Source organism: Myotis yumanensis, unplaced genomic scaffold, assembly GCF_028538775.1.
Source record: "Myotis yumanensis isolate MYYU_CA2020_CCGP unplaced genomic scaffold, mMyoYum1.0.hap1 SCAF_23, whole genome shotgun sequence".
Taxonomy (NCBI): domain Eukaryota; kingdom Metazoa; phylum Chordata; class Mammalia; order Chiroptera; family Vespertilionidae; genus Myotis; species Myotis yumanensis.
Window position 1 is genome coordinate 10,090,434 of NW_027223774.1, and position 25,088 is coordinate 10,115,521.

Sequence of the window (25,088 nt, forward strand, 5' to 3'; positions counted from 1 at the left end):
AAATTGAACTTCATCAAAGTATATATTTTTGTGCTTCAAAGGACACTAACAAGGTGAAAGAGAACTCACTAGTGGGAGAAAATAGTTGCAAATCATACATCTAAGAAATTTGTATCCAAACATATATAGAGTCTTTACAACTCAATAATAACAAGACAACCCAATTTTAAAATGGGCAAAGGATCTGAATAGACATTTCTCCAAAAAAGTTAGACGAACAGCCAATAAACACATGAAAATATTGGCGTCAGCCATCAGGGATGCTAATGAAAACCACAATGAGATACCACTTCACACCTACGTAGGATGGCTGTAATAATAAACCATACAAAAACCCCAGAAAATACGTGTTGAAAAGGATGTGGAGAAATTGGCACCCTCAAGCGTCCAGGAGTTCCTTAAATGATTTTTTTTTAAATATATTTTTTATTGATTTTTTACAGAGAGGGAGAGAGATAGATAGTTAGAAACATCGATGGGAGAGAAACATCGACCAGCTGCCTCCTGCACATCTCCCACGGGGGATGTGCCCGCAACCCAGGTACATGCCCTTGACCGGAATCGAACCCGGGACCTTTCAGTCCGCAGGCCGACGCTCTATCCACTGAGCCAAACCGGTTTTGGCTGTTCCTTAAATGATTAAACATAGAGTTGCCATATGATCCAGCAACACCACTCCTAGGTATTACCCGAGAGAAATAAAAAAAAGTGTCCACACAACACTTGTACACAAATATCATAGCAGCACCGTTCACTAGAGACAAAAGCTGGGAGCTACCCAAATGGCCATCAGTTGATAAGTGGATAATAAAATGTGGTAGTTCCACACAACGGAATACTACCCAGTAGTGAAAAGAAAGAAAAGTAGACACACGCTACAACATGATTGAACCTTGAAAACATTATGTTAAGTGAAAAAAGCCAATCACAAAAGACCATATATTTTTTATAAGTTTTTTTTATTGATTGGAGAGAGGGAAACATCAGTGATGAGAATCATTGATCGGCTGCCTCCTGCACGTCCCCTACTGGGCATTGAGTCTGCAACCTAGGTACAAGCCCTTGACCAAAACCGAACCAGGGGCCCTTCAGTCCAAACTCTATCCACTGAGCCAAACTGGTTAGGGCAGTGGTTCTCAACCTTCCTAATGCCGCGACCCTTTAATACAGTTCCTTGTGTTGTGGTGACCCCCAACCATATAATTATTTTCGTTGCTACTTCATAACTGTAATTTTGCTACTGTTATGAATCGCAATGTAAATATCTGATATGCAGGATATATTTTCATTGTTACGAATTGAACATAATTAAAGCATAGTGATTAATCACAAAAACAATATGTAATTATATATGTGTTTTCCGATGGTCTTAGGCGACCCCTGTGAAAGGGTCGTTCGACCCCCAAAGGGGTCGCGACCCACAGGTTAAGAACCGCTGGGTTAGGGTAAGACCACATATTTTATACTTGCATTTACATGAAATGTCCAGAATGGGCAAATTGAGAAAGTAGTCTAGTCACGCCTAGGATTGTGGAGATGGAAGGATTGGGCAGTAATAGCCAGAGGACACGGCATTTCTTTTTTTAAAAAAATATATTTTATTGATTTTTTTACAGAGAGGAAGGGAGAGGGATAGAGTTAGAAACATTGATTGCCCTAACCGGTTTGGCTCAGTGGATAGAGCGTCGGCCTGTGGACTCAAAGGTCCCAAGTTCGATTCCGGTCAAGGGCATGTACCTTGGTTGTGGGCACATTCCCAGTAGGGAGTGTGCAGGAAGCAGCTGATGGATGTTTCTCTCTCATCCATGTTTCTAACTCTCTATCCCTCTCCCTTCCTGTCTATAAAAAAAATCAATAAAATATATATTAAAAAAAAAAAAAGAAACATCGATCAGCTGCCTCTTACACACCCCCTGCTAGGGATGTGCCCGCAACCAAGGTATATGACCTTGACCAGAATCGAACCTGGGACCCTTCAGTCCGCAGGCTGATGCTCTACCCACCGAGCCAAACCAGTTAGGGCACGGCATTTCTTATTGGGGAGATAAAAACGTTCTAAAATTGACCCTGGCTGGTTTGGCTCAGGGGATAGAGAGTTGGCCTGCAGACTGAAGGGTCCCAGGTTTGATTCTGGTCAGGGCACATGCCCGGGTTGCAGGCTCAATCCCCAGTTGTGGGGCGTGCAGGAGGCATCCAATCAATGATTCTCTCTCATCATTGATATTTCTCTCTCTCCTTTTAAAAAAATAAAAATAGCCGAAACCGGTTTGGCTAAGTGGATAGAGCGTCGGCCTGCGGACTGAAAGGTCCCAGGTTCGATTCCGGTCAAGGGCATGTACCTTGGTTTCGGGCACATCCCCAGTGGGAGATGTGCAGGAGGCAGCTGATCGATGTTTCTCTCTCATCGATGTTTCTAACTCTCTATCTCTCTCCCTTCCTCTCTGTAAAAAATCAATAAAATATATATAAAAAAAATAAAAAATAAAAAAAATAAAAATATATTTTTTAAAATGTTCTAAAATCGATTGTGGTAATGATTATACAACTCTGTGAATATACTAAAAACCTTGGAATTGTACACTTTAATGTGTGAGTTGTATGGTATGTGAATTATATTTCAATGAAGCTGTTACAAAAACACACATACACACACACACACAAAACAAACCCAGGCTCCCCCCAACTCTCAGACCTCGGGCAAGTCTTTGTGAGCCCCAGTTTCCTCAGCTGTAAAATGGGGAAACGGCTTCTTCGTCAAGGTCAGGAAGGGCTTCCGGTCATATAGACCCAGGGGCCAATCCTGGCTCAGTTGCTGACCCACTGTGTGCCCTGAGACAACTGACTTCCTTTTCTGGAGCCTCCATTTACTCATCAGTGGGATGGGGATAAAATCCCACCGCCTTGAAAGGAAGAAGGATCCAGAAGAAAAACCTTGGGCTTTTGAATGAATCCGGCTCTGCCATTTACTAGCTGGACTGGAGGTGAGTCACATCCCTTCCTGAGCCTGTTTCCTCATCTGTGAAATGGAGAGAATCTCATCAGCTAGACCAGTGGTCCTCAACCTTCCTCATGCCGCGACCCTTTAATACAGTTCCTCATGTGGTGACCCCCAACCATAAAAGTATGTTCGTTGCTACTTCATAACTGTAATGTTGCTACTGTTACGAATCGTAATGTAAATATCTGATACGCAGGATGTATTTTCATTGTTCGCGACCCACAGGTTGAGAACCGCTGAGCCAGACAGTGTGGAGAGGAGGGGGGAAGGGGCTGGGCACGGACCTGCCGACCTCATCACCCTCCAGCAGCTGCAGGGTAACATCTGGCACGCTGGTGGCAGGGACCTCTGTGGACCAGAGGTGAAATATTTGGCAGATCGGTTCCATCAGCATGTACCAAGCACATGCCTATGATGTGCCCCTGTGCCAGGCTCTGGGATCCTGATGGGCTTCCGGGCGGGACTGGGGGCACTCAGTTTGAAGAGAGGGCTGTCAGTCAATGTCAAGTTCAATACCAAAGGGTTCTCCTCCCTCCCTTCCCCCGGCCTCCAGCTCTGCACCTGCTGCCCGTGACCACCTGGGCTTCACTTCCCCCATTCCAGGCAGACCGGAGGCTCAGGTGGGTGCCCTGGGCCTGGCTGCGTCCAGCACCCAGGCTGTATCCCAACTCCGCTTTCACCCATCATTACTCTGCCTGTGAAGACATGGTTTGCCAAAAACGAGAAACTGAGGCTAGTCCCTGAAGAGGCAGTTTAAGGCAGGGATCCTCAAACTACGGCCCGCGGGCCACATGCAAATACAAATATTGTATTTGTTCCCATTTTGTTCTTTTACTTCAAAATAAGATATGTGCAGTGTGCATAGGAATTTGTTCATAGTTTTTTTTAAACTATCGTCTGGCCCTCCAACGGTCTGAGGGACAGTGAACTGGCCCCCTGTTTAAAAAGTTTGAGGACCCCTGGTTAAGGTCAGGATCCAGGTTCTGACCTAGACATTTGTAGGCCTCCCCTGCCTGGCCCCACTATGTACTGAGTGCCACAGATGACAGGGTCGGGGCAGGCGAACTGGCCTCCCACCGACCCAGCACCCACCCCAGCCGGGGCCTCCTCATACCCACTCACCTGTCTCTACCCACAACCCTGGGGACTTTGCTTTTCTCAGGCAACAGCCACTCGTCTGTCCCTTGGCTCAGGTCCCTCCCACCTGGGCCCTTGGGTGCCGAAGCCGGAGCCTCGGAGCACGGACCCGTTATCATAGGCGGTCCTGAGCACCTGCCACGTGCTGGGCCGCAGGACGAGCTCTTTGGATGTCCCCGCCCACCCACTGGGCTCCACCGGACCCCACCGCTCACCTTCGGTTCAGGATGCTGGGAGGTCAGGGTCACTGCTCTGGGCCACAGGGTGGGGAACAGGCTGAGACCCGGCCGGACCCAGGTAGTGTGAGGGTGGGTGCCAGTTTGGGTTCTGAGCCTTTCCAACCCAGGACTCGGCCTCCCAAGTAAACCGAGGCCCACACTCAGCCCAAGGCCGACACGACCGTGTCCGTTTCCCAGAGCAGACGGGGCAGGGGCTTCCCCTCCTGTCTGCACCCATGGCCCAGCTCCCATGGGTGGATGCTACTCAAACTCAGGGCGACCCTCTGCCCCGTAAGAGCAGGCCCGAGGGAAAGGCTCCAGAGCCTCAAGTCCTCCCCGCCCCCCCTCCTGACCTGCCCCAGGAGAGCAGCTTAATGTTTCCATATAAAGGAGACAGGGGGCTTAAGGTGCCTTAACTTCGGTCAAAGTCACTGCCTAATCTGAGGCCAAGAGGCTCCGCCCCAGGCCCAACCTCCCTCCCTTCCTCCCCAAAGAAACACTGCACACTCTTCCCCGAGAGCCCGCTATTTCCCCCACCCTCACTCCCCGTGGGGTCTGGGGAGCAGAGACTGACAGGAGGGAGTGTGGGGGCAGAGCCTGGGCAAAGACAAGGGCACAGGATCGGAGATGAGCAGGAAGAGAGGGAGCCTGAGAGAGAGAGAACAGAGATGGGGGGTGGTGGAGAGAGACCCAGACGGAAGGGCATAGGGACAGAGAGAGAGAGGGACAGACTGAGTGACAGGGACCCAGAGGGAGGGGGACAGAGATTCAGAGGGAAGCAGACAGACAATGGGGAGATGGGTGGGGGACAGAGGCACAGGGAGAGAGAACAGCAACACAGGCAGATGAGGAGCAATTGGGAAAGTCATGGAGATCGTGTCTTAGGAAAGGGCAAGATGGGAGATGGAAGGCAGAGACCAATGGAAGGCAGAGACGGCGCAAGAAAGAGGCTCCATTGAGATGGAGGACGCGGGGGGGTGGGGTGGGGGGGGCAGTGAAAAAAGGCACAAAATGCCGATGGGGTCAGTCAGAGGCACCGAACTTAAAGGGAGCGATTGTTCTGGGGCTGGACCGTCACCGAGGGTAAGACTGACCTCTCCGAGGGGGGATAGCAAGGATGGGGGGCAGGGGATGCTGGAGCAGATGCCCAAGCAAGCAGGGGGGTGGGAGGAGGTGGGGGGGGCCCTCAGCCCCCGGCCCCCGGCCCAGGCCTCTGCATGCACATACCTGGTGGGGCGGCCCACCCCCATGCCCTCCTCGGGGGGCTCCTCGGTGGGTGCCGATGGCTGCGGTCTGTCCTTAGCCCCAGGGGCCTTGTGCCGGATGCCCAACCTGTGTCCACAGGCGGATCAGAGGCCTGGCCCGAGGGGGGGGGACAGGGGGTGGGGCCAGCTCAGAGCCGCAGAGGGGGAGCCAGGGAGGACAGCCAGGCAGGCGGCTGGGCTGCAGCCCAGGCAAGCTGGAGAGGTGGCAGAGACACAGGAGGGGGCAGGGACAGGCCTGGGGGCCAGGAGACACGGGAAGACGGGGACACAAATGCAGCAGAGAAAGACGGGGACATGGATGAGGGAACAAAAGGGGTGAGGTTAGGATAAAGGAGACAGTGACTGAAGGAGAAATGGGGGGGCCTAGTTCTCCCTGAGACAAAGCCTTAAAAAGTTGGGGGTCACAGGTGAGATACCCTCCGGAGACCCGGAGTGAGTCCCGGATGGAATCAAATGTAGGGAAGGCAGACTGGGGGTGCATCCAATGGGGTGAAGGCTGGAGCAGCTGCCAGATTCCTGCTCCTCCCCGTTTTCTCTCAGGGAAGCAGCCAGGAGGACCAGTCTCATACATCAGGCCTATTCCCTCCTTTATTGGCTTTTAGGACCCCGCCCCCCCGACTTTCCTCCCTCCACAGTGCCTGCCTTCAGCACAGAGGAGAGAAAGCCCACGCAGCCCCCACTGGGGAGTCCTGGCAAAACCTAATCCTCCGAGGGGACCCACCCCTCAAACTCGGTCCAGTCACTGCAAAGCACTTGAGTTCCCTGAGGTCAAAGGGTCAAGCCAAGGGCCTCAGCTGACAAAATATCCCTAGTAACTGGGGCCACCCCAGGCCCACCTTCGAAATGGGCCAACAGCGTCCCCTGAAGGGTGAGGGTGAGTCACTGGGCTGAACCACGTCTCTGGGTGGGTGGGGCCGCTGGAGCCAAACCCAGTGGTTTGAGAGCAGTGGTCGCCAACCGGCGGTGCTCCTGGTGCTCCGCGAGGTCCGGAGGGCTGGCGACGCTGTCTCAGAGCGCCACGGATCAAACCAAGTCCTGCGGCCGGAGGGGTCCTCAGACCAAACCAAGGCCCTTTAAAGAACAGCAAGTCAAGCAGAATCCATCCTGGGGCCCATGGGCTGAGCGCAGTCCTTTGGAGGAGGGCCGTCCGCAGATCTGACCGAGTCCCTTCCAGGAAACCAGCCTCAACGCCGGCTCCCAGGTCGCGCTCAGACGCTGATGGTGCGGAAGACGGTGAAGCCGGACAGGGCGGTGCTGACCAGGACCCCGGGGCACTGCGGGTGCCAGTGCAGCTCCTTCAGGTCGGTCTCGCCCTGGTGCACAAACAGCAGCTGCTGGGGGAGGCCCGCCAGCCCGGGGTCGGTCTCCGCGTCGCCCGCCTCGGGGTCCCGCTCCACCGCCAGGTCCCACTGTGTGATCTGGTTGTCTGCACCGGAGGCTGCGAAGACCCCACTGTCCTGGGGGTGCCACTCGACGGAGGTCACCGGGGCCACGTGCTGCTTGAAAGTGGCCACCGGGGAGCCAGACTGTGGGGAAACAGGAGGCAGGGGCTTTGAGCACCTCAGCCGGAGTCCTGGGGTACCCCAGGCAGAGCCCCAACCCTCTCCAGCCTCGGGGTTCAACCAGGGCTCCACCCTTGAGCCCCCACAAGCCCAGATTCTCTGAAAGGGACAGAGGGGGAGGTACAGCTGGTAACAATGGCCTATGTCCCAGGGGCTGCTGGGAACCCTGCTTTCACCGGCACAGAAGCCCCTCCCAGGAAGGGGGTGTCCTCCCCACTGGTCCTATGGCCTTAAAGGGGCAGAAGCAGGGCTCCCAGGCTCCAGGAGCAGCAGACGCAGAGAAGCAAGAAGCTGCTTTTCCAACACAAAGGGGCCAATTTGTAGAAGGGTCTCCAAAGTCCCAATCAGCTCGGCAATGTGACCTGGCCGTGCACCTGCCTTGGGGCTGGAATCCTTTTCTAGAAACTTCCCAGGGGTGATGCTAGAGAACCCATTACACCGGCAGGGAAAAGAGATTAGGACCCGGTGGCCCCGGGAAGGCGCAGAGCCCTGTGAAGTGAGGGCTTTGCTCAGAGGGATCCCAGACACAGCAATGCTTCCTGCCCAGAAGCCCTCTCAGCGCGACAATCGGCGCTATAATCAACGCTATAATCGGCACGTAGCTGGACCATATGTCACATCTGCTCCTGGCCTTTCTATGCCTGTCTCCTCTCCTGCAGCGAGGGAGCTGGGCTCCGGAGGTCTTTGCCTCTTCTGTCTCTGGTCAGCTCTCCGGCTGGTAGAACGGCGCTTCCACATCAGCCACAAGCCATCCTCCTGCTGAGCCCGCTCCCTCATCTGTCGCCCGAAGGGGCTGGGCCCAGTGAAAGGGCGCTCCCAGCTCTGGCGTCGAAGACCACATCAGAGGGCAAACCCACAAATCCCAGTGGCTGAGGGAACAGGAGCTTCTCCAGGCGCCCAGCTGGAAGCGTACCTTGAACTGCCGCAGGTCCCACACCTTGAGCGCCCCGTCATCCCCGCCGCTGAGCAGGAAGGGCTCCCGGCGGCTCCAGTTGATGACGTTGACGTCCCCATCGTGGGCGGAGGCAGTGGTGAGCATGCAGGCCTTGCTGGGGGCAGCCCGGATGTCCCAGATGCGAATGGAGGCGTCAGCTGAGCAGGAGCCGAATACCTGGAAGAGGAGTCTGAGCGACCGGGGCTCCCTGCACCCCACCCGAGACCACGTACTAGTAGTGGGCCCCTCACTAGGACCTGCCCCAGCCCCTCCTCCTTTAAGACCCAGGAATCCAGCCCCGCCGGTATGGCTCAGTTGGTTGACTGTTGACCCAGGAACCAAGAGGTCACTGGTTCGATTCCCAGGCAGGGCACATGCCTGGGTTGTGGGCTGGGTCCCCAGTAGGGGGTGTGTAGGAGGCAGCCGATCAATGATTCTCTCTCATCTGATGTTTCTATCTCTCTCCCCCTCTCCCTTCCTCTCTGAAATCAATAAAAATATATACTAAAAAAAGCCCCAAGACCCAGGGATCCAGCCCCAGCCCCGCCTCACCGTGTCCTCGGTCGGGGACCACTGCAAGTCCTCCACGGAGCGTGTGTGGCCCACGAATGGCCGCTGGTCTACATGCCAGGAGCCGCCGTCCGTGGGCGTCCAGAGGTGGATGTTCTTCTGACAGTCACCGGTCAGCAGGCGCCCTGGGGGGACGGGAAACGACCTGGTCCCAGCTGGCCCAGCGCAGTCCCCTCCCTGGAGTCAGCACCCACCCCTGCTGCCGACCCTGCTCCCCCTGGCACCCCAGGACCAAGTGCATACCCCAGGGACTCACCGGGCACACGGGGGGACCAGTCCAGGGCAAAGCCCTCGCCCATATGGCCAGCGAAGGCGAAGATAGGCTTCACGCGAGCCTGCTCGTCCCGGAGGAAGGCGGCCAGGGCCTGGGGGTCATCGACCACCTGCAGAAGCCGCCGCAGCGCAAACACCTCCACCTGGCCCTTCTCTGACCACACCCCAGCCACCGGCTCCTCGCCCAGCCAAGACACCTGTGGGGGGAGAAGGAAGTGGAGGTGAGCTGGGAGGGGCAGGAAGCTCAGGTTGGTGACCACAGCTTCTAGCATCCCTTAGAACTAGGACTGCAGTTCCTCAGACCCCCCCACCCCCAGGGCTGGGACAACAACCCCCAGAATCCTTTGCAGGAAAGGACCACAGTCTGCAAGACCAGCTTGGTACCTGGGACAACTCCCCACCCTGCAGTAGAGGTGGTGGTGGGAGAACAAAGCTCCTTTAAGACTCCTGGGAATCAGGCTGTAATCCCCACCAGCTCTCATCAGACTCCTGGTCTCTGCTACCCTCTCAATGCCGGAGAGTCACAGGCCTCAGGCCTCAGTCCGTTTGCTCACAAGGAGATCCCGTTCAGTCTCCAGGTTTCCAGCAGCACCTAGCTCCAACCTCCTCCTTGGACTCCAGACTCACATCACACTGACCATTCAAACTTCACGCGATCAAAGCCAAGCTCCTAATCACGGACTGCAAACGACTCCTCCCCAAACTGCAGGACCTATTTTCGACTTGTCTCTTCCTCAACCCGACACCTATGCTGATTCCACTGAAAATGCACCACTTCGCCCTGGCAGGTTTGGCTCAGTGGATAGAGCATCAGCCGGCGGACCAAAGGGTCCTGGATTTGATTCCAGTCAAGGGCACCTACCTTGGTTGCAGGCTCCTCCCCGGCCTGGGCCCTGGTCAGGGCTCATGCAGGAGGCAACCAATGGATGTGTTTCTCTCATATTGATGTTTCTCTCTGTCTTTCCCTCTCTCTTCCACTCTCCCTAAAAATCAATGGAAAACTATCCCCAGGTGAGAACTGGGGGGGGGGGGGAGACACATCACTTTTATCCCCTCCCACCACTCCTATGTTGTCTCGCACGTTGCTACTGTTGTCATCCTTCTCCGGAGCTACAGCCCCTACAGGACTGTCCGCTGCCCTTGCCTTCCTGCAGCCTCTTCTCAACAGAGCAGGTAGAGGAATTAAAACACAAGTCAGATCCCACCTTTCCTGTGCTCCAAACGTCTCCCCAAATAAAGCCAAGTCCTTACAATGGGCTACAGGGCCCTAACAATCTGTCTCATCTGGGCCCACCCCCGGAATCTTGTTGCTGTATCCCTTGCTCATTCTGCTCCAAACACACTGGTCTCCCCAGCGTCTCTCAAAAAACTCCTCCAACATGCCAAGTCCACCCCAGGCCTGCAAACCTTTTCCCACACACCCTTGGCTCACTCCCTCACTTCCTGTGGGTCTCTGTATAAACGGCTCCTTATCAGTGAATACTTCTCAGGCCACACTATTTAAAATAGCAACCCACACAGGAACACCCTACACCCTTACCTGACTTTATTTTTTTCTCTACAACACTTAGCACCTTGACATAGTACACATCTCCTTATTTTGTTCTGGTCCCTTTCTCCAGCAGCATATAATTCCAAGCAGCCAGAGACCTTTTGCTCCCTGTTAAATCCCTAGAGCCCAAAACACTACCTAAAACACGTTAACACTTCAATGGAAACGCACAGCAAGAACCACCGGCCAAGCACTGCTCCAAGTGCTGCTTATATGTCCCTCATTTAACTCACACATCACCCTGATCAGAAGATGCTATAACCCTAAACCACAAGAGTAACCTCAGAACAGTTCCTGAAAAATAACAGAAAACACATATACTCACATTACAGCCAGGTGCTGTTTCTAAGCACCTGAAAGAACTGTATTTCAGTTACAGAAAGAATTGTACGTTATTCTATGTGATCCTTACACCAGGCAAGTTTTGCAACTCTCACCATTTCACAGAACATAAAAAAAAAAAAAACCCACAAAAAATATAACCTGATGAACAAAAAGATAGATACAGAGACAGAGAAGCATGGAACAGGCTGTCAAATCACAGCGGGAAGGCTGGGGAGTGTTGGGGGTGGGGGGAGATAAGAGATCAACTGAAGGACTTGTATGCATGCATATAAGCATAACCAATGGACACAGGACACTGGGGGGGTGGGATGAGGGCATGTGGTGGGGGCGGGGTAGGGGTGGCCGGGGGAAGGTCAATGGGGGGGAGGGGGAAGGAGACATATGTACTACTATCTGTAATACTTTAAACAATAAAATTAAATTAAATAAAAACCCACTCCACAGCACCCAGCGACAATTCAGAATAGCTAAGACATATGTAAACTAACATATAAAATTATGTGCCCGATGCTGTCCCAAAAGCTGACGGGCGAGAGGAGGTGCAGAGTAGGGGCGTGCCCCAGAGACGAAGAGCAGACTGCAGACTGCACTTACCCGGACTCGGTTGATGCCGCCATAGTGGGGCACCATGGCCAGCTCCAGCTGAGGCTTCCGATCTTCTTCATCCTCTTCATCTTCCTCGTCCTCTTCATCGCTGCCCTCTGAGGGTGGGGGCTTGGTCCCGTGCAGATTGTGCATCCGAAGCATCATCAATCTGGGGGAAAGTGGGATGTGACTGAGGCGCGGGGACACCCCAACTGCTGGGTCTGAGGGTGGCCGAAGCCGGAAGCCCTGCCTCCTGGGTCCCTGGGGAAGGGGAGCTGGAGGCTGAGTCCCGGACTCTGAGCCAGGAAGAGGCTGGGGGCTTGGACTCCTGGGCAAGCCTCAGGTCCCACTCACCTGTTGCTCTGGGCGCTCTCCGCCTGGGTCCCGGCACACAGGTAAAGTGTCAGAGGAAGCTCGGAGCGATTGTCCCCCAGGTGGTCCCGGACGATGTCAAAGCTGAGACAGGGGGCGCCTGGGGAGGGAAGGAGCGGTTGGAAAGCCATGATGGGGCGGCGGGATCTCGGCGCCCTGCAGTGTGACGCCACCCCTCTCAGGACCCCAGTCTTCCCTTTCAGAGCGCCTCTTACTAGTAAGTTAAAGGCTCAGGACCGGGTCCGGGACCCAGGATTCCAGCTCCCTCCTTCCCCGGGGGCCAGGGGTCTGGGTGCCCACCCACCGGTCTGCGCTCGGTGGTACAGCACGTAGGCCTCCTCGTCCATGACCAGCTCCTCTCCTTCGCGCAGCGGCGGTCCCCGGCCGGGCAGATAGACCTGGGCCGGGCCCTCGGACCCAGCGTCGCGGGACTCGGCCTCCATGGGCTCCTCGGTTTCACACGTGCGCCGCCGACCCTTGCGCGCCGCCATCCTCGAAACCTCTAGCTGTCGGCGCGAGGGGAGAGCGTCACTTCCTGTTTGCGCTTTCCCCGCCCCCACCCCTTCGGAGATGCGCCAGGCGGCGCCGTTACCTTGGAAACTCTCCAGTTCACCAATTAGAGAGGGCGGTGGGGAGAGGGAGAAGGAGAACCAGGTAACGGCGCCCTGGTTTAGCCCTGGAGGCGGGTGGTGGATACGGGGAGACCACCAGCTTCGCATAACTTTGAGGCGCTCTTCCGCGGAGCCGTTGCAAGGCCTCCTGGGAGTTGTAGTTCTCTGGGAGGCCTGTGCTTCCCCATCCACTAGCGGTTCTCAACCTGTGGGTCGCGACCCCTTTGGAGAGGTCGAACGACCCTTTCACAGGGGTCGCCTAAGACCATCGGAAAACACATATATATAATTACATATTGTTTTTGTGATTAATCACTATGCTTTAATTATGCTACTAGACTCAGAGTTCAGAGCCTCCGCTCCATTTTTCCACCTTTGATTCCCAGAGCTTTCTTTTCGCTCAGATGATTATTCATGTATGCAAATAAGAGCTCTTACTGACAAGGAGCGTGGGTTTCTGTTCTCTGAAGACCCATAAGGCCGGTTTCTTCTCCCCTCCTTGTGATGATGGCTTTATTTCAAAATGCTTAATGTAAGCAGGATGATATTACGCGTGAGTTAGTCGGTTGACTCTACCCTCGGGGCAGTCAAGTGCCTAACCAAGGACTTCACATTGCAGCTCTGGTCACCGAGCACTTAATCAGAAAGTCCACCCTCTGGAGGCAGCTGTTGCAAGTGCTTCTCCTTATCGCCCATCAGCAGCAGAGGTTTGGCTAATTGGCATAATGAAATGTTAGAAATAGATTCTCCTTGGTGAGATTAACGCTATTCAAGATACGTGGATTGGCTGAAATTTATTAGACACGCTCCTCGCTTGCATGGACAGGATATTAAGAATCTTGCACGCCTCGTTGGCCGTAGCCCTAGGAATGGGACCCTAGACTTGATCCTGAAATGGCTTGATCCTGGATCTTTCCTGAGTTCTCTGTCCCCCATATCTCCAGGTCTCTGTCCACTCCGGCCCCTTCTCAGCCCTTCCCTTCTCAGGGTCTTTTTTCACCTCCTCTTTCTGGGTCTTGGTCTCCCGCCTCCCTCCAAGGTCTCTGCTCTCGCTCTAATTCTCTTTCTGCCCCTTCTTTCGGTGGGACTTCTCTCAGCTTGTTTCCTTCACAGGTTTGAGGGTGCTGGTGCTGGGGGTGGGGGTGGGGGGCTACGAGACAGACACGGAGCTCACACTTGGACTGAGGAGGCATAAAAACATGGTTTATTCCAAACACTGCAAGGTGGACCAGGAGAGAGGGGAGGGAGGTGGGTGGTGAGTGTGGACTCCCAGACCCTCCCCTCCACAACCCCACTCCAGGCCCGGCTGGAGATCTGGGAAGAGGAGGCTTTGGGGGGTCTGCTGGGTCATCACTGAAGGGTCACAGATAAGGGTGAGATTTGGAGAGGGTGTGTTTGGTGGCACCTGGGGTAGGTAGTGAGGTGCGACTGGATGGGAGGTTTTGGCCCCTAAAGGGTGGGATCAACGCTGGGGGGGCGGGGCGGGGCGGGGGAGGCGGGGCTTCCGTTGGGGGTGTGTCCTAAGTCAAAATAGGGAAATGTGACCCGGGGTGGAAAAGGAGGAGGGGGGGGGTGTCCGGTTTGACGTCAAGGGTCACAGTCTGGTCGGGGCACAGTCTGGGGTTCGGGTCACAGTTTCGGGTCGGAAGTCACAGTCTGGGGTCAGGGGTTTCTGTATGGCGGGGCCAAGGTCTAGGAGGGTCACAGTTTGGCGAATGCGTCTCACAGTTTTGAGTCCCAATGGATGGAAGGTTAAAAACGGGCTTCCCCGGAGGCGTGGCCGGGGCCGGGGAGCTGCACAGTGATGTGGGGGCCGCGGCCCCGGGCGTGGGGGTGGGGCGCGAGCGTGGCGCGACCCCCCCACCTCCCGCCCCATCTGGTGACGTTAAAAAGCCCTTGTCGGGTTTTAAAAAATGTCCAGTGGGCTCCGAGACCTCCGCCCCCCGCCCCTCGCTCCCAAGCGGGGTGAGATTCCGGGGACCAAATCCCCTCCGGCTCACGGTGCCCCGAAAACGAAGGGGCACAGGACGCTGCTTCAGGCGGGGTCCGGCCAGCGCCACCTTTCTCTTTCCCATCCCACGCGGGTCCTCTCCGCTGCGAGCGCCCCCTCGGGCCGTGGCCTGCGCTGACCGAGGGGGCGGGCGGGCCCCCGGGGCCGCGTCATACCTCGGACTCGAGGCTGGAGAAGTGCGCCGAGCCCCGGCGGGTCCCCAGGTCCCCGCCCCGGTGTCTCCGGTGGGACGCGGCGGGCAGCGGCGGCCCCCAGTGCGCCGCGTGCATGCACCGGCGCGCGTGCCGGGAGGGCCCGGTGAGCCGGCGCGCGGGGGCGACGCGGGGGCACGAGCTGAGGTCCTCGAGCGAGCGAGAGGTGGGCGCGGGCGGCGGGAGGTCCCAGCCCCCCGCGGCGCGCCGGTGCCGGTGGTGGTGCGGGGCGGGGGGCGCGGGCACGCGGTGCGAGGCGCGCGGGCGGTGAGTGTGCGCCCGCGGGCACCCGCAGCGGGCCCGGCGCCGGGGCGGGGGTCCCGCGGCCCAAGGCGGGGGCGGCGGCGCCCACCAGCCGCCGTCCAGGCCGTCGTGCGAGCAGCTGAGATGGCGCGGAGGCAGCAGCTCCAGGCTGGCGCAGTGGCGGCAGTGCCAGGCGGCCGGGCCGCCGCGCGGGGGCAGGTAGTCCCAGCTGCCGGCGCGCCAGCCCCCGAGCTTGTCGACCGACCAGTAGCGGCCAGGCGGCGGCCCGAGGCGCTCGGCGTACGGGTAGGGGAAGTCGGCGTACCACCAGGGCTCCAGGCCGCCCAGCGACGCGCCGCCCAGGCTCTCCGAGTCCTCCGAGTCCGACGGCGACGGCTCCAGGTCGAGGTACGGGCACGGGGGCGGCGCGGCGCGGCGCGGGGGGGGGCGCCGCCGGAGCCCCGCCGCCCGCGCCGCCCGCGCCCCCCGCGCCGCCCCCGCCGGGCCCCAGCAGCGGCTGGCTCTCGGGGTCGGAGCGCGGCCAGCGCGCGGGCGCCGGCGGGCTCTCGTCCTCGTAGGCCAGGCGGCACAGCGGCGGCCCGACGGCGGCGGCCGCGGCGGCGGAGGGGGGCGCGGGCGGCGACGGGAAGCCGGGGTAGGCGCCGGCGGCGGGCTCGGCGGGCTCCTTGTCCCGCACGATGGCGAAGTAGGAGGGCGGCGGCTTCTGCGGGGGCTGCGCGGCCGGCGGGGACAGCGGGCGGCCCCCCGCGCCCCGGGGCGCCGTGCGCGCCTCGCCCACGCCCACGCCCAGGCCCTGCGGCTCGATGGGGCCGTAGTAGCGGTGGAAGCCGTCGGCCAGGCCCGCGCCCCCCGGCGGCCCCGCGGCTTTGGCGCGGCGCCAGCGGTCCACCGCCGCGCGCTCGCGGGGCAGGAAGGGCGCGGGGCCGGGCGCGGGGCGCGGGGCCGGGTACACGGGGCTGGGCAGCGGCTGCGGCGGCGGCGGCGGAGGCTTGGCGGGCGGCGGGGCGGCTTCGGCGCTGCAGCAGCTGTACATGCCCTGCGGGGCCGCGGGGGAGGCGGGGTCAGCGCCGCGGGCCCGGGAGCCCGGCCCCCACCCCTCCCTCCCACGCCTGGGCCTCCCTGTGGGTTTCCACCTGCGGGTCCTCTTGCCTCCCTCTCTCCCCCTCCCCGCCCCCCGTCGCCTCCCCCCTACCCTGGAGAAGGCCAGCAGGAAGTCCATGCGGTGGGTGGGCCCCAGGCAGTGCCGCAGCCGCCAGTACACCAGGTGCTCCCAGGCGAAGACCAGCAGGGACAGGCCCATGGCCACCAGCAGCATGTAGAAGACGCCTGCCATGTTGTCGATGTCCAGCTTGCTGCTCATCACCTCGATCTTGTCGTTGTGGCAGATCCCGGAGAGCCACAGCCGCTCAAGCATCTCGATCTCATCTGGGGAGGAGGGGGGGGGGCGTGCAGTCAGAGGTCAGAGGTCACCTTTGTAGAGATCCCTCGAGGACCCGCCTCTGATAGAGAAGTCTAGGCCCTCCACCCTGGTGCCCTGGTCCTCATCCCCTCCTTCTGGGGGACCCAGGGCTCCCCCCCCCATGCTCCCCCAGGGGTCTGCAGCCGCACCGTCCCCCAGGAACTGCAGGAGCGCCAGGTCGATGGGCCGCTTCCAGCGGGAGCCCTTGTGCAGGGCGATGCCGTAGCCCGTGGTGGCGAAGACCTTGCCGGAGCCGATGGTGACCAGCTTGCAGCCCTCATCCTTTCGCGCCATGTAGTTGAGCACAGCCGCGTCATAGATGAAGGCGTCCAGCTTCCTGGGGGCAGGGGGGCATAAAGGGCAGGGTCAGTCGCACCCCGATGCCCTCATGGCCCAGCCCCGAACCCCCGCGACCCCTCACCTCCAACTGCTCCCGTCACTAATAAGGCTCCTTGAGCAAGCGGCACCTCTCTGTGCCTCAGTTTCAATATCTGTAAAATGGGGACAACAGCCGCACTTCCCGGGGGGTTGCTGCGAGGGTTAGATGGTGCTTGGTGCAGAGGGAGGGCTGGAGAGATGTTAGCTGTGACCGTGACGAAATAATTACTGGTTGAATCCTCGCCAGTGTCCTCCAGAGGAGGCCTAAATGGAGGAGGCCTCCCTTTTGAAGGGGGGCTGAGGCTCAAAAAGGGAACCATAGAAATAATAATACAATGTTACTGATCGCTAATACTATGCCAGGCACTGTCCATCTAGTTAAATAACTGGTGTAAACCTCACCACGTTACCAGAAGGTAGAAACTATTTTTAATTAATTATTAATTAATTATTAATTTTTTATTTTTAAATATATTTTATTGATTTTTTACAGAGAGGAAGAGAGAGGGATAGAGAGTTAGAAACATCAATCAGCTGCCTCCTGCACACCCCCTACTGGGGATGTGCCCGCAACCAAGGTACATGCCCTTGACCAGAATTGAACCTGGGACCCTTGAGTCCGCAGGCCGACGCTCTATCCACTGAGCCAAACTGGTCAGGGCTTATTTACTTATTTTAAATACATATGTTTTTATTGATGTCAGAGAGGAAGGGAAAAGGAGAGAGAGAGAAACATCAATGATGAGAGAGTCATGGATCGGCTGCCTCCTGCAGGCCCCACACTGGGGATGGAGCCCACAACCCGGGCATGTGCCCTGACCAGGAATCGAACCCCGACCTCCTGGTTCCTAGGTCGACGCTCAGCCCCCCGAGCCACGCCCGCCCGGCAAGGTAGGAACTAGTATCTCCACTGTTCAGACCCGGAAATGCAGGCCCAGATGCACCCTCTTCATTTGCTTGCGTTCCCCCACGAGGCCCCCACGTCTAAAACTTGCTGGGAAGGGGGTCAGGGATGTGGAATCAGCTCTCACAGAGGGGTGCATGGGGGACTTGCCGCTTCCTTCACTACCGCTGCCATTGTGCACTTATTTCCGTGATTATTGCATTCAGCTCAGCCTCTCCCCAGGGCTTGAGCCCCTGAGGGGAGGGTCCGAGGGCACCGCGTTCCAGGCCGGGACCTAGCACCGTTCCTGTACCTACCAGGTGGTTGTAAATCTTTGCAGAATAAAGGAATGAGTAAGCGAATCCACACCACGGAACACCGTGTGACTATTCTATGAAACAAGATAAATGCCTGTGATCTGACATCTGAAGATGTCCAGGGAGTATTACTGTGAAAAAAAACAAAACAAAACAAAACACAAACCACTCCCAGAAGCCCGTATAGTGTATAACTCTGTATGTACTTTAAAAAATATATATATTTTATTGATTTTTACAGAGAGGAAGGGAGAGGGATAGTTAGAAACATTGATCAGCTGCTTCCTGCACCCCCCCTACTGGGGATTGAGCCCGCAACCAAGGTTCATGCCCTTGACCGGAATCGAACCCGGGACCCTTCAATCCGCAGGCCAACGCTCTCTCCACTGAGCTAAACCGGCCAGGGCTCTGTACTTTTTAAAACGACATATGTATGGGGTGAAATGTTGGTCATCTTCACTGCAGACCCCTGGCTAGCTCCCAGAAGGGGGCGCTTGTCCTGTCTCGACCAGCATGGTGGGAAAGAACATTCTGTGATGATGGAAATATCCCGTCTGCCCGTCTGGCGGGGCAGCCACCAGCCATCCGTGGCTCTCGGCCTCTCAAAATGTGCCAGTGCCACGAAAGGATGGAACTTTCCACTTAATTTGAATTAATTTAAATGGAAATAGTATTGGACAGTGCAGGTGGGGGGATGGGAGGGAAAGCAAGAGAGAGAGATCAGAGCATGTGGCCGGACACTGGGTGGCAGCTGTTTGCCTGTCCATGTAAATACCTCTATTCCGCACCCGCCCCCCCTGCCCCCGCACACTCACACATGTGCACTGAAATGCCTGTGTACGTGTTTGGTTGCAGATAAATTATTAATATTTTTATTGATTTCAGTGAGGAAGGGAGAGGGAGAGAGAGAGAGATAGAAACATCAATGATGAGAGAGAATCATTGATCGGCTGCCTCCTGCACGTCCCACTGGGGATCAAGCCCACAACCCAGGCATGTGCCCTTGACCAGAATCGAACCCGGGACCTTTCAGTCCGCAGGCTGATGCTCTATCCACTGAGCCAAACCGGCCAGGGCAGTTGCAGAGAAATTAACGAAAAGGGAGAATTAGTCCACGCACCCCAAATAGGGAGGCACAGGGAGAGCATTCCCCGCAGCCAGTGGATCAGCCTTGGGGGCGGGGCGACGAGTGGAAGCTGTTGAGAAGTGTTGGAATGAACTTTATATAGATCCTCACGGGCAGGGAGATCCCAGCTGACATCTGGGAACATATGCAGATAGGCAAGAAAAATGCCAGCGCCGCCCGTGGGCACTGCTGCCTCGTAGGCAGACAGTAATTTCTCTAACTTTCTCTTGGTTTAGCTAAATGCCCTTGAGGGCGAAAGGTGAACCGCATCCCCGTTGAAGTGGGAAAACCTGGGAGTTCCCAGAATCTGGCTGAAGAGGCGGGATGGAGGCTCTGGGGATGAGGATACGATGGAAGGAGAGTCTTGGGGTTCTTGGGGGACAAGGGAGGGGTATGGTGGGGAGAGACCAAGAAGCATTTTGGAGAGAGCCCCCAAACCAAGGTCTCCAGAGGTGGGAAGGTTTGAGCGGCTTTCAGGAGGAGGGGACCTAAGGGCCTTCACTTTTAATCATTTGCTCTGTTCTTCTGAAATACTAGAGGCCCGGTGCACAAAATTTGCACATGGTGGGGAGGAAGTCCCCTCAGCCCAGCCTGCACCCTCTCCAATCCGGGACCCCTCGGGGGATGTCCCAGGGATCGGGCCTAAACCGGCAGTCGGACATCCCTCTCATAATCCGGGACCACTGGCTCCCAACTGCTTACCTGCCTCCCTGCCTGATCGCACCCCCCCCTCCCCCGCCAGCCTGAACACCCCTAACTGCCCCTCCTGCTGTTCTGGTCGCCCCCAACTGCCCCCGCCCACTGGCCTGGTCGCCTCTAACTCCCCCCCCCTCCAGCCTGGTCGCTCCTTACTGCCCCCCCTGCTGTCCTGGTCACCACCAACTGCCTCCCCCTTCCAGCCTGGTTGCCCCCAACTGCGCCCCCCCCCCCCCCCAGCCTGGTCACCCCCAACCGCTCCCCTGCCAACCTGGTTACCCCACGCAGCCTGCTGTTCAGTTGTTTGGTCGTCCCTCACTAAACCCCCTGCCGGCCTGGTCGCCCCACACAGCCTGCTGTTCGGGTCGTTACTGTGAAGGAGTCCTGGATAATTTGCATATCCCTCTATTATTAGTATAGATAATACTGCCCTCCCTTCCCCCCACTTCCTCCCCCCTCCCATTGCCCTTAAACCTCTAGTAAAACTCAGCCGTGTCCTACAGCCTTTGTTTAGACACAGGTTTGGGAAAAAAAATAAAATACCCCGTGTCTGTCCTTACGTCCCTGTTTAGTCTGCCCTGTCCAAAGGGATCTTAGCATCTGAGTCAGCTCCCGCCCCTCCTCGGCTCACAACCCTCCCCTGACTGCCCACTTCACTCAGAGTCATTAGAGTTCCTCTGAGCTACAAACAAAGCCAGGAGCCACCAAACTCCCCCGCGTCCCTCCTTACTCCTCGGGCCTCATCTCCCACACACACCTCCCTCACTGCATCTGCTCCAGCCACTCATCTCCCACACACACCTCCCGCACTGCATCTACTCCAGCTACACTGGCCTTTGCTCAGTTCCCGGCTGCTGCAGCGTACTCCGGCCTCAGGGCCTTTGCACTTGCTGCAGCCCCTGCTGGAGCATTCTTCTCCCAGATACCCACCTGGCTCTCTCCCTCCCTTCCTTCAAGTGATTGCTCAGGAGACACCTTCCCAAGCACCCTGCTTAATACTGCAACCGGCAGCTTCCTCCCAGGGCCCCCCACACTCCTTCATTCCCCCTCTCCCCATTTCTGTCCATAGCACTTATCCCCTAGTAATTATAACATGGTTTTGGTGACTGTTTTGTTGTTAATCCTCCCCCAAGGATATTTTTCCCATTGATTTTTTCCCCCCTCTATTGATTTTTAGACAGAGTGGAGGGAGGGGGAGACAGAGAGAGAGAGAGAAACATCGATGTGAGAGAGACACATCAATTGGTTGCCTCCTGCACATGCCTCAACCAGGGTCGGGGAAGTGAACCTGCAACTGGGGTACATGCCCTTGACCGGAATGGAACCCGGGGCCTTTCAGTCCGAGGGCCGATGCTCTACCCACTGGGCCGCACCAGCTCAGCGGATAAGTTTCCCCGCCCGCCTCACGCTGCTGGCATGTAAATTCCCTGCGGGACGGACCTCGCCTGGCTGATCCCGGCTGCGGGCGCCGGGTCTGGAACAGCACCTGGCACACAGCAGGTGCGCCGGGTCTGGAACAGCACCTGGCACACAGCAGGTGCGCCGGGTCTGGAACAGCACCTGGCACACAGCAGGTGCGCCGGGTCTGGAACAGCACCTGGCACACAGCAGGGGCCTCAGGGCGAGGGGTGGAACGAATGAATTCAGGCCGCTTGGGGGAGGGCGTTCTGCGGGCCCCGCGCTGCAGCCCAGAGGGAAGATTTCATTAACGTGGGGAAGACGCCAAGAGTCGGTCCCCCGTGGAAAAGGCAAGATGAGAACAGCGTGCGCTTTGAGCGAGGAGCGCGGGGAGATGCGCGTTTGCAGACACGGCGTCCCCGATCCCAAAGAAATAAACAAGGCTGCTTCCTTAGGGAACGGGGCCCCATGCTTCCTTTTTGACCTCCCCGCCCCCTCAAGTGAGGGAGGAGAAGCCGGTTCTTTATTTCTTTTGAAGAAATGCATGTCAGCCGCCTGCCCGGTCGCTTGCCCTCAGGGGCAGGGCAAGCCCACGGCTGGCGTGTGAGCCGGCCAAGGCCACGCGAGCTGCCAATTCCCGGCGCTTCTCTGGACGGGGTGGAATGTTCTAGTGCTGTTCTCGGTGGTCACCGCCAGCCACATGAGGCTATTTGAATTCAGATTTTAACTAAAGTTAAAAATTCGCCCTAGCCGGTTTGGCTCAGCGGATAGAGCGTCCGCCTGTGGACTGAAAGGTCCCGGGTTCGATTCCTGTCAAGGGCGTGTACCTGGGTTGCGGGCACATCCCCAGCAGGGAGTGTGCAGGAGGCAGCTGATGGATGTTTCTCTCTCATCGATGTTTCTAACTCTCTATCTCTCTCCCTCTCTGTAAAATCAATAAAATATATTTTTAAAAAAATTCGCCCTAGCCGGTTTGGCTCAGTGCATAGAGCATCAGCCTGTGAACCAAAGGGTCCCAGGTTCAATTCTGGTCAAGGGCACGTACCTCAGTTGCAGGCTCCTCCCCAGCCCGGGCCCTGATCAGGGCTCGTGCAGGAGGCAACCGATCAATGTGTTTCTCTCTCTTCCACTCTTTCTCTCAAAATCAATGGAAAAATATCCTCGGGTGAGGATTAAAAATAAAACCAAACTGAAAAATACACATAAAAATATAAAATAAAACATTCAGTTCCTTCGTAGCACCAACCACATGGCGAGTGACGGAGAACTGGTCACTGTGCTGGATGCGTGTGTCAGGACGTTTCCACCCCCACAGGGAAGGCCGCTGGAGAGCTGCTCTCACACACGTCTGTCTCCCTCCCACACGGACTGGGAGCCCCCCTAACCGAGGAGCAGGGACTTGGGTCTGTCCACTGCAATACTCTTGGGCCCAGGCCGGTGCCTGGTGCGAGGACTTAGTGAAGATTTAGTGGATGAATGAGCGCCTTTTAACTTTCATAGCATTAGGGGCTGTCTTGTCAGGCTCATTATTAACCTTTTAAAAATTGATTTGAGAGAAAGTAAGAGGAAAAGAGAGAGAAACATCGATTTGTTGTTCTACTTAATCATTGGTTGATTTTGTATGTGACTTGACCGGGGATCAAACTTGCAACCATGGGGTATCAGGGCGATGCTGTAACCAACTGAGCTACCTGGCCAGGGCATGGCTCATTGTTTGTTTTCTTTCTTTCTTTTTTTTTTTTTTAATATATATTTTATTGATTTTTTACAGAGAGGAAGGGAAAGGGATAGAGAGTTAGAAACATCGATGAGAGAGAAACATCGATCAGCTGCCTCCTGCACACCTCCTACTGGGGATGTGCCCACAGCCAAGGTACATGCCCTTGACCGGAATCGAACCCGCGACCCTTGAGTCCACAGGCCGACGCTCTATCCACTGAGCCAAACCAGCCAGGGCTGTTTTCTTTTTTTGTTCCTTCTCTATATTAAAACATCATATCTAGCCTTGACTGGTGTGGCTCAGTGGATAGAGCGTTGGCCTGCAGACTGAAGGGTCCCAGGTTTGATTCCGGTCAGGGGCATGTACCTTGGTGGCGGGCACATCCCCAGTAGGGGGTGTGCAGGAGGCAGCTGACCGATGTTTCCCTCTCATCGATGTTTCTAACTCTATCCCTCTCCCTTCCTCTCTGTAAAAAATCAATAAAATATATTTTTTAAAAAACATCATATCTATAACAATAAAAGTGTAATACAGTGGGGCCTTGACTTACGAGTGTCCCAACTAACGAGTTTTTTGAGATACGAGCCGTCTCTCGGCCGATTTTTTGCTTTGAGTTGCCAGCTAAAATTCGGGTTCCGAGCCAGCTTCAGATACCCCACCGCTAGTTGGCGCAGCAAACGTCACAGTGAACGCCACAACATCAGCCCAGCATTCAATTCATTGTAATGGTGAAAATTGATTTGACATACGAGTAATTTGAGTTACGAGCTCCGTATGCTAATTAGACCGATGTCCTTCCAGACGACCTTTTGGACGAAGCCGGGGCTGGGAGGGAAGCCCGGGTCCCTCAGTGCGGGAGGGAAGCCGGTGCCGGCAGCCGGGGGAAGGAAGGTCTACTCTTGCACAAATTTCGTGCATCAGGCCTCTAGTGTATATTACTATATATGAAAGAGACTGACAGGTACTAACATTGGGGATTTCCCCCCCAAATTCATCCAGACAGATCACCCCACAGTGAAGTGCATAGTCAACAACCCCATTCATATAATCACAGACCCATCATTTCGAGAGTTTTGGACCCACCACTCCCCAATATGAACAGACTCCCAAGGATTACCAGCCACCAAATAAAGCCTCTAGTAAGAAAGACAGGAACAAACAGCCGGTGACTTGAAGGAAACGTTATGCAGACAGGAGCTAATGTAACCCCTCTCCCCCAACAATTACCATGAACATCATCAGGGAAACGAGACAAGATACTGCAACTTCCAACCATTAACAGGATACTACATATAGGCCACTCTAAAATAAGACTGTAAGATTTGCAAAGTACCATACAAAGTTTGGAGATCACAAAAGTGCTTAGAAATGAAAAACACACTCGCAGAAATGGAAAGCTGAGTAAAAGAGTGGAAGATAACATGAAGAAAGTCTCGCAGGAAGTAGAGCAGGGAGCTAAAGAGAAGGATAAATAAGAGAAGGAATAAAAGAAATGGACAGTCCAGGAAGCCCACTGTGAAATTAAGTGAGAGTTCCAGAAAGAAAGAACAGAAAACCTGGGGGAAGGGGGGGAATCGTTATAGAAAAAAAATTGAGAAAATTTGCCAGAAGAAATGACATGATTGGAAGGCTCAGTCATGAGGCTAGCTGAAGACACACTGCCTAGGACAGGAAAAAGAAAAAGAGGTCACGGACGAGCCTTGGGAATCAGCATGACTTTGGATTTTTCAACAGTAACTTCGAAGTTAGAAATGAGGAGGGATGCCTTTAATATATTTTATTGATTTTTTTTTTTTACAGAGAGGAAGGGAGAGGGATAGAGTTAGAAATATCGATGAGAGAGAAACATCTATCAGCTGCCTCCTGCACGCCCCCTACTGGGGATGTGCCCGCAACCCAGGTACATGCCCTTGACCGGAATCGAACCTGGGACCCTGGAGTCCGCAGGCCGACGCTCTATCCACTGAGCCAAACCGGTCAGGGCAGGAGGGATGCCTTTAAACACCTGGAGGAAAATGCTCTCCAGCCCCGAATTTTGCATCCAGCCAGCCAGCCAGATGGCCCACAGGAGTACAGATGTTTTGCCCTGGTCCGGGAGCTCAGTTCGTTAGAGCGTCAAGAGTAAGACTTAGGAGTTGATATGGTCTGAACCCGGGGGAGGTGAGGGGATCAAGTCAGGGCGCAGACTGGAGCGGGCCAGAAGGTCAGGAGAGAGACTTCTGC

General features: G+C 56.1%; 2 protein-coding genes across 2 annotated transcripts in view; both read right to left on the reverse strand.

Annotated features, from left to right (window-relative positions):
- Positions 1–6,171: 6,171 nt before the first annotated feature.
- On the reverse strand, positions 6,172–12,312 carry GRWD1 (glutamate rich WD repeat containing 1). The gene is made up of 7 exons (XM_070401953.1): positions 12,116–12,312; positions 11,794–11,911; positions 11,449–11,608; positions 8,941–9,154; positions 8,667–8,809; positions 8,094–8,291; positions 6,172–7,144 (listed from the first exon to the last, which is right to left on the reverse strand). The coding sequence occupies exons 1-7, from the start codon at positions 12,300–12,302 to the stop codon at positions 6,827–6,829; spliced, it is 1,338 nt and encodes a 445-aa protein (XP_070258054.1). The 5' UTR covers positions 12,303–12,312; the 3' UTR covers positions 6,172–6,826.
- A 1,301-nt stretch (positions 12,313–13,613) lies between these two features.
- Positions 13,614–25,088, reverse strand: part of GRIN2D (glutamate ionotropic receptor NMDA type subunit 2D) — a 47,150-nt gene continuing 35,675 nt past the window's right edge. The window contains 4 exon segments of the mRNA XM_070401952.1: positions 13,614–15,302; positions 15,304–15,924; positions 16,081–16,313; positions 16,497–16,684. Of these exon segments, the coding sequence (XP_070258053.1) occupies positions 14,583–15,302; positions 15,304–15,924; positions 16,081–16,313; positions 16,497–16,684 (1,762 nt within the window). The 3' untranslated portion in view covers positions 13,614–14,582.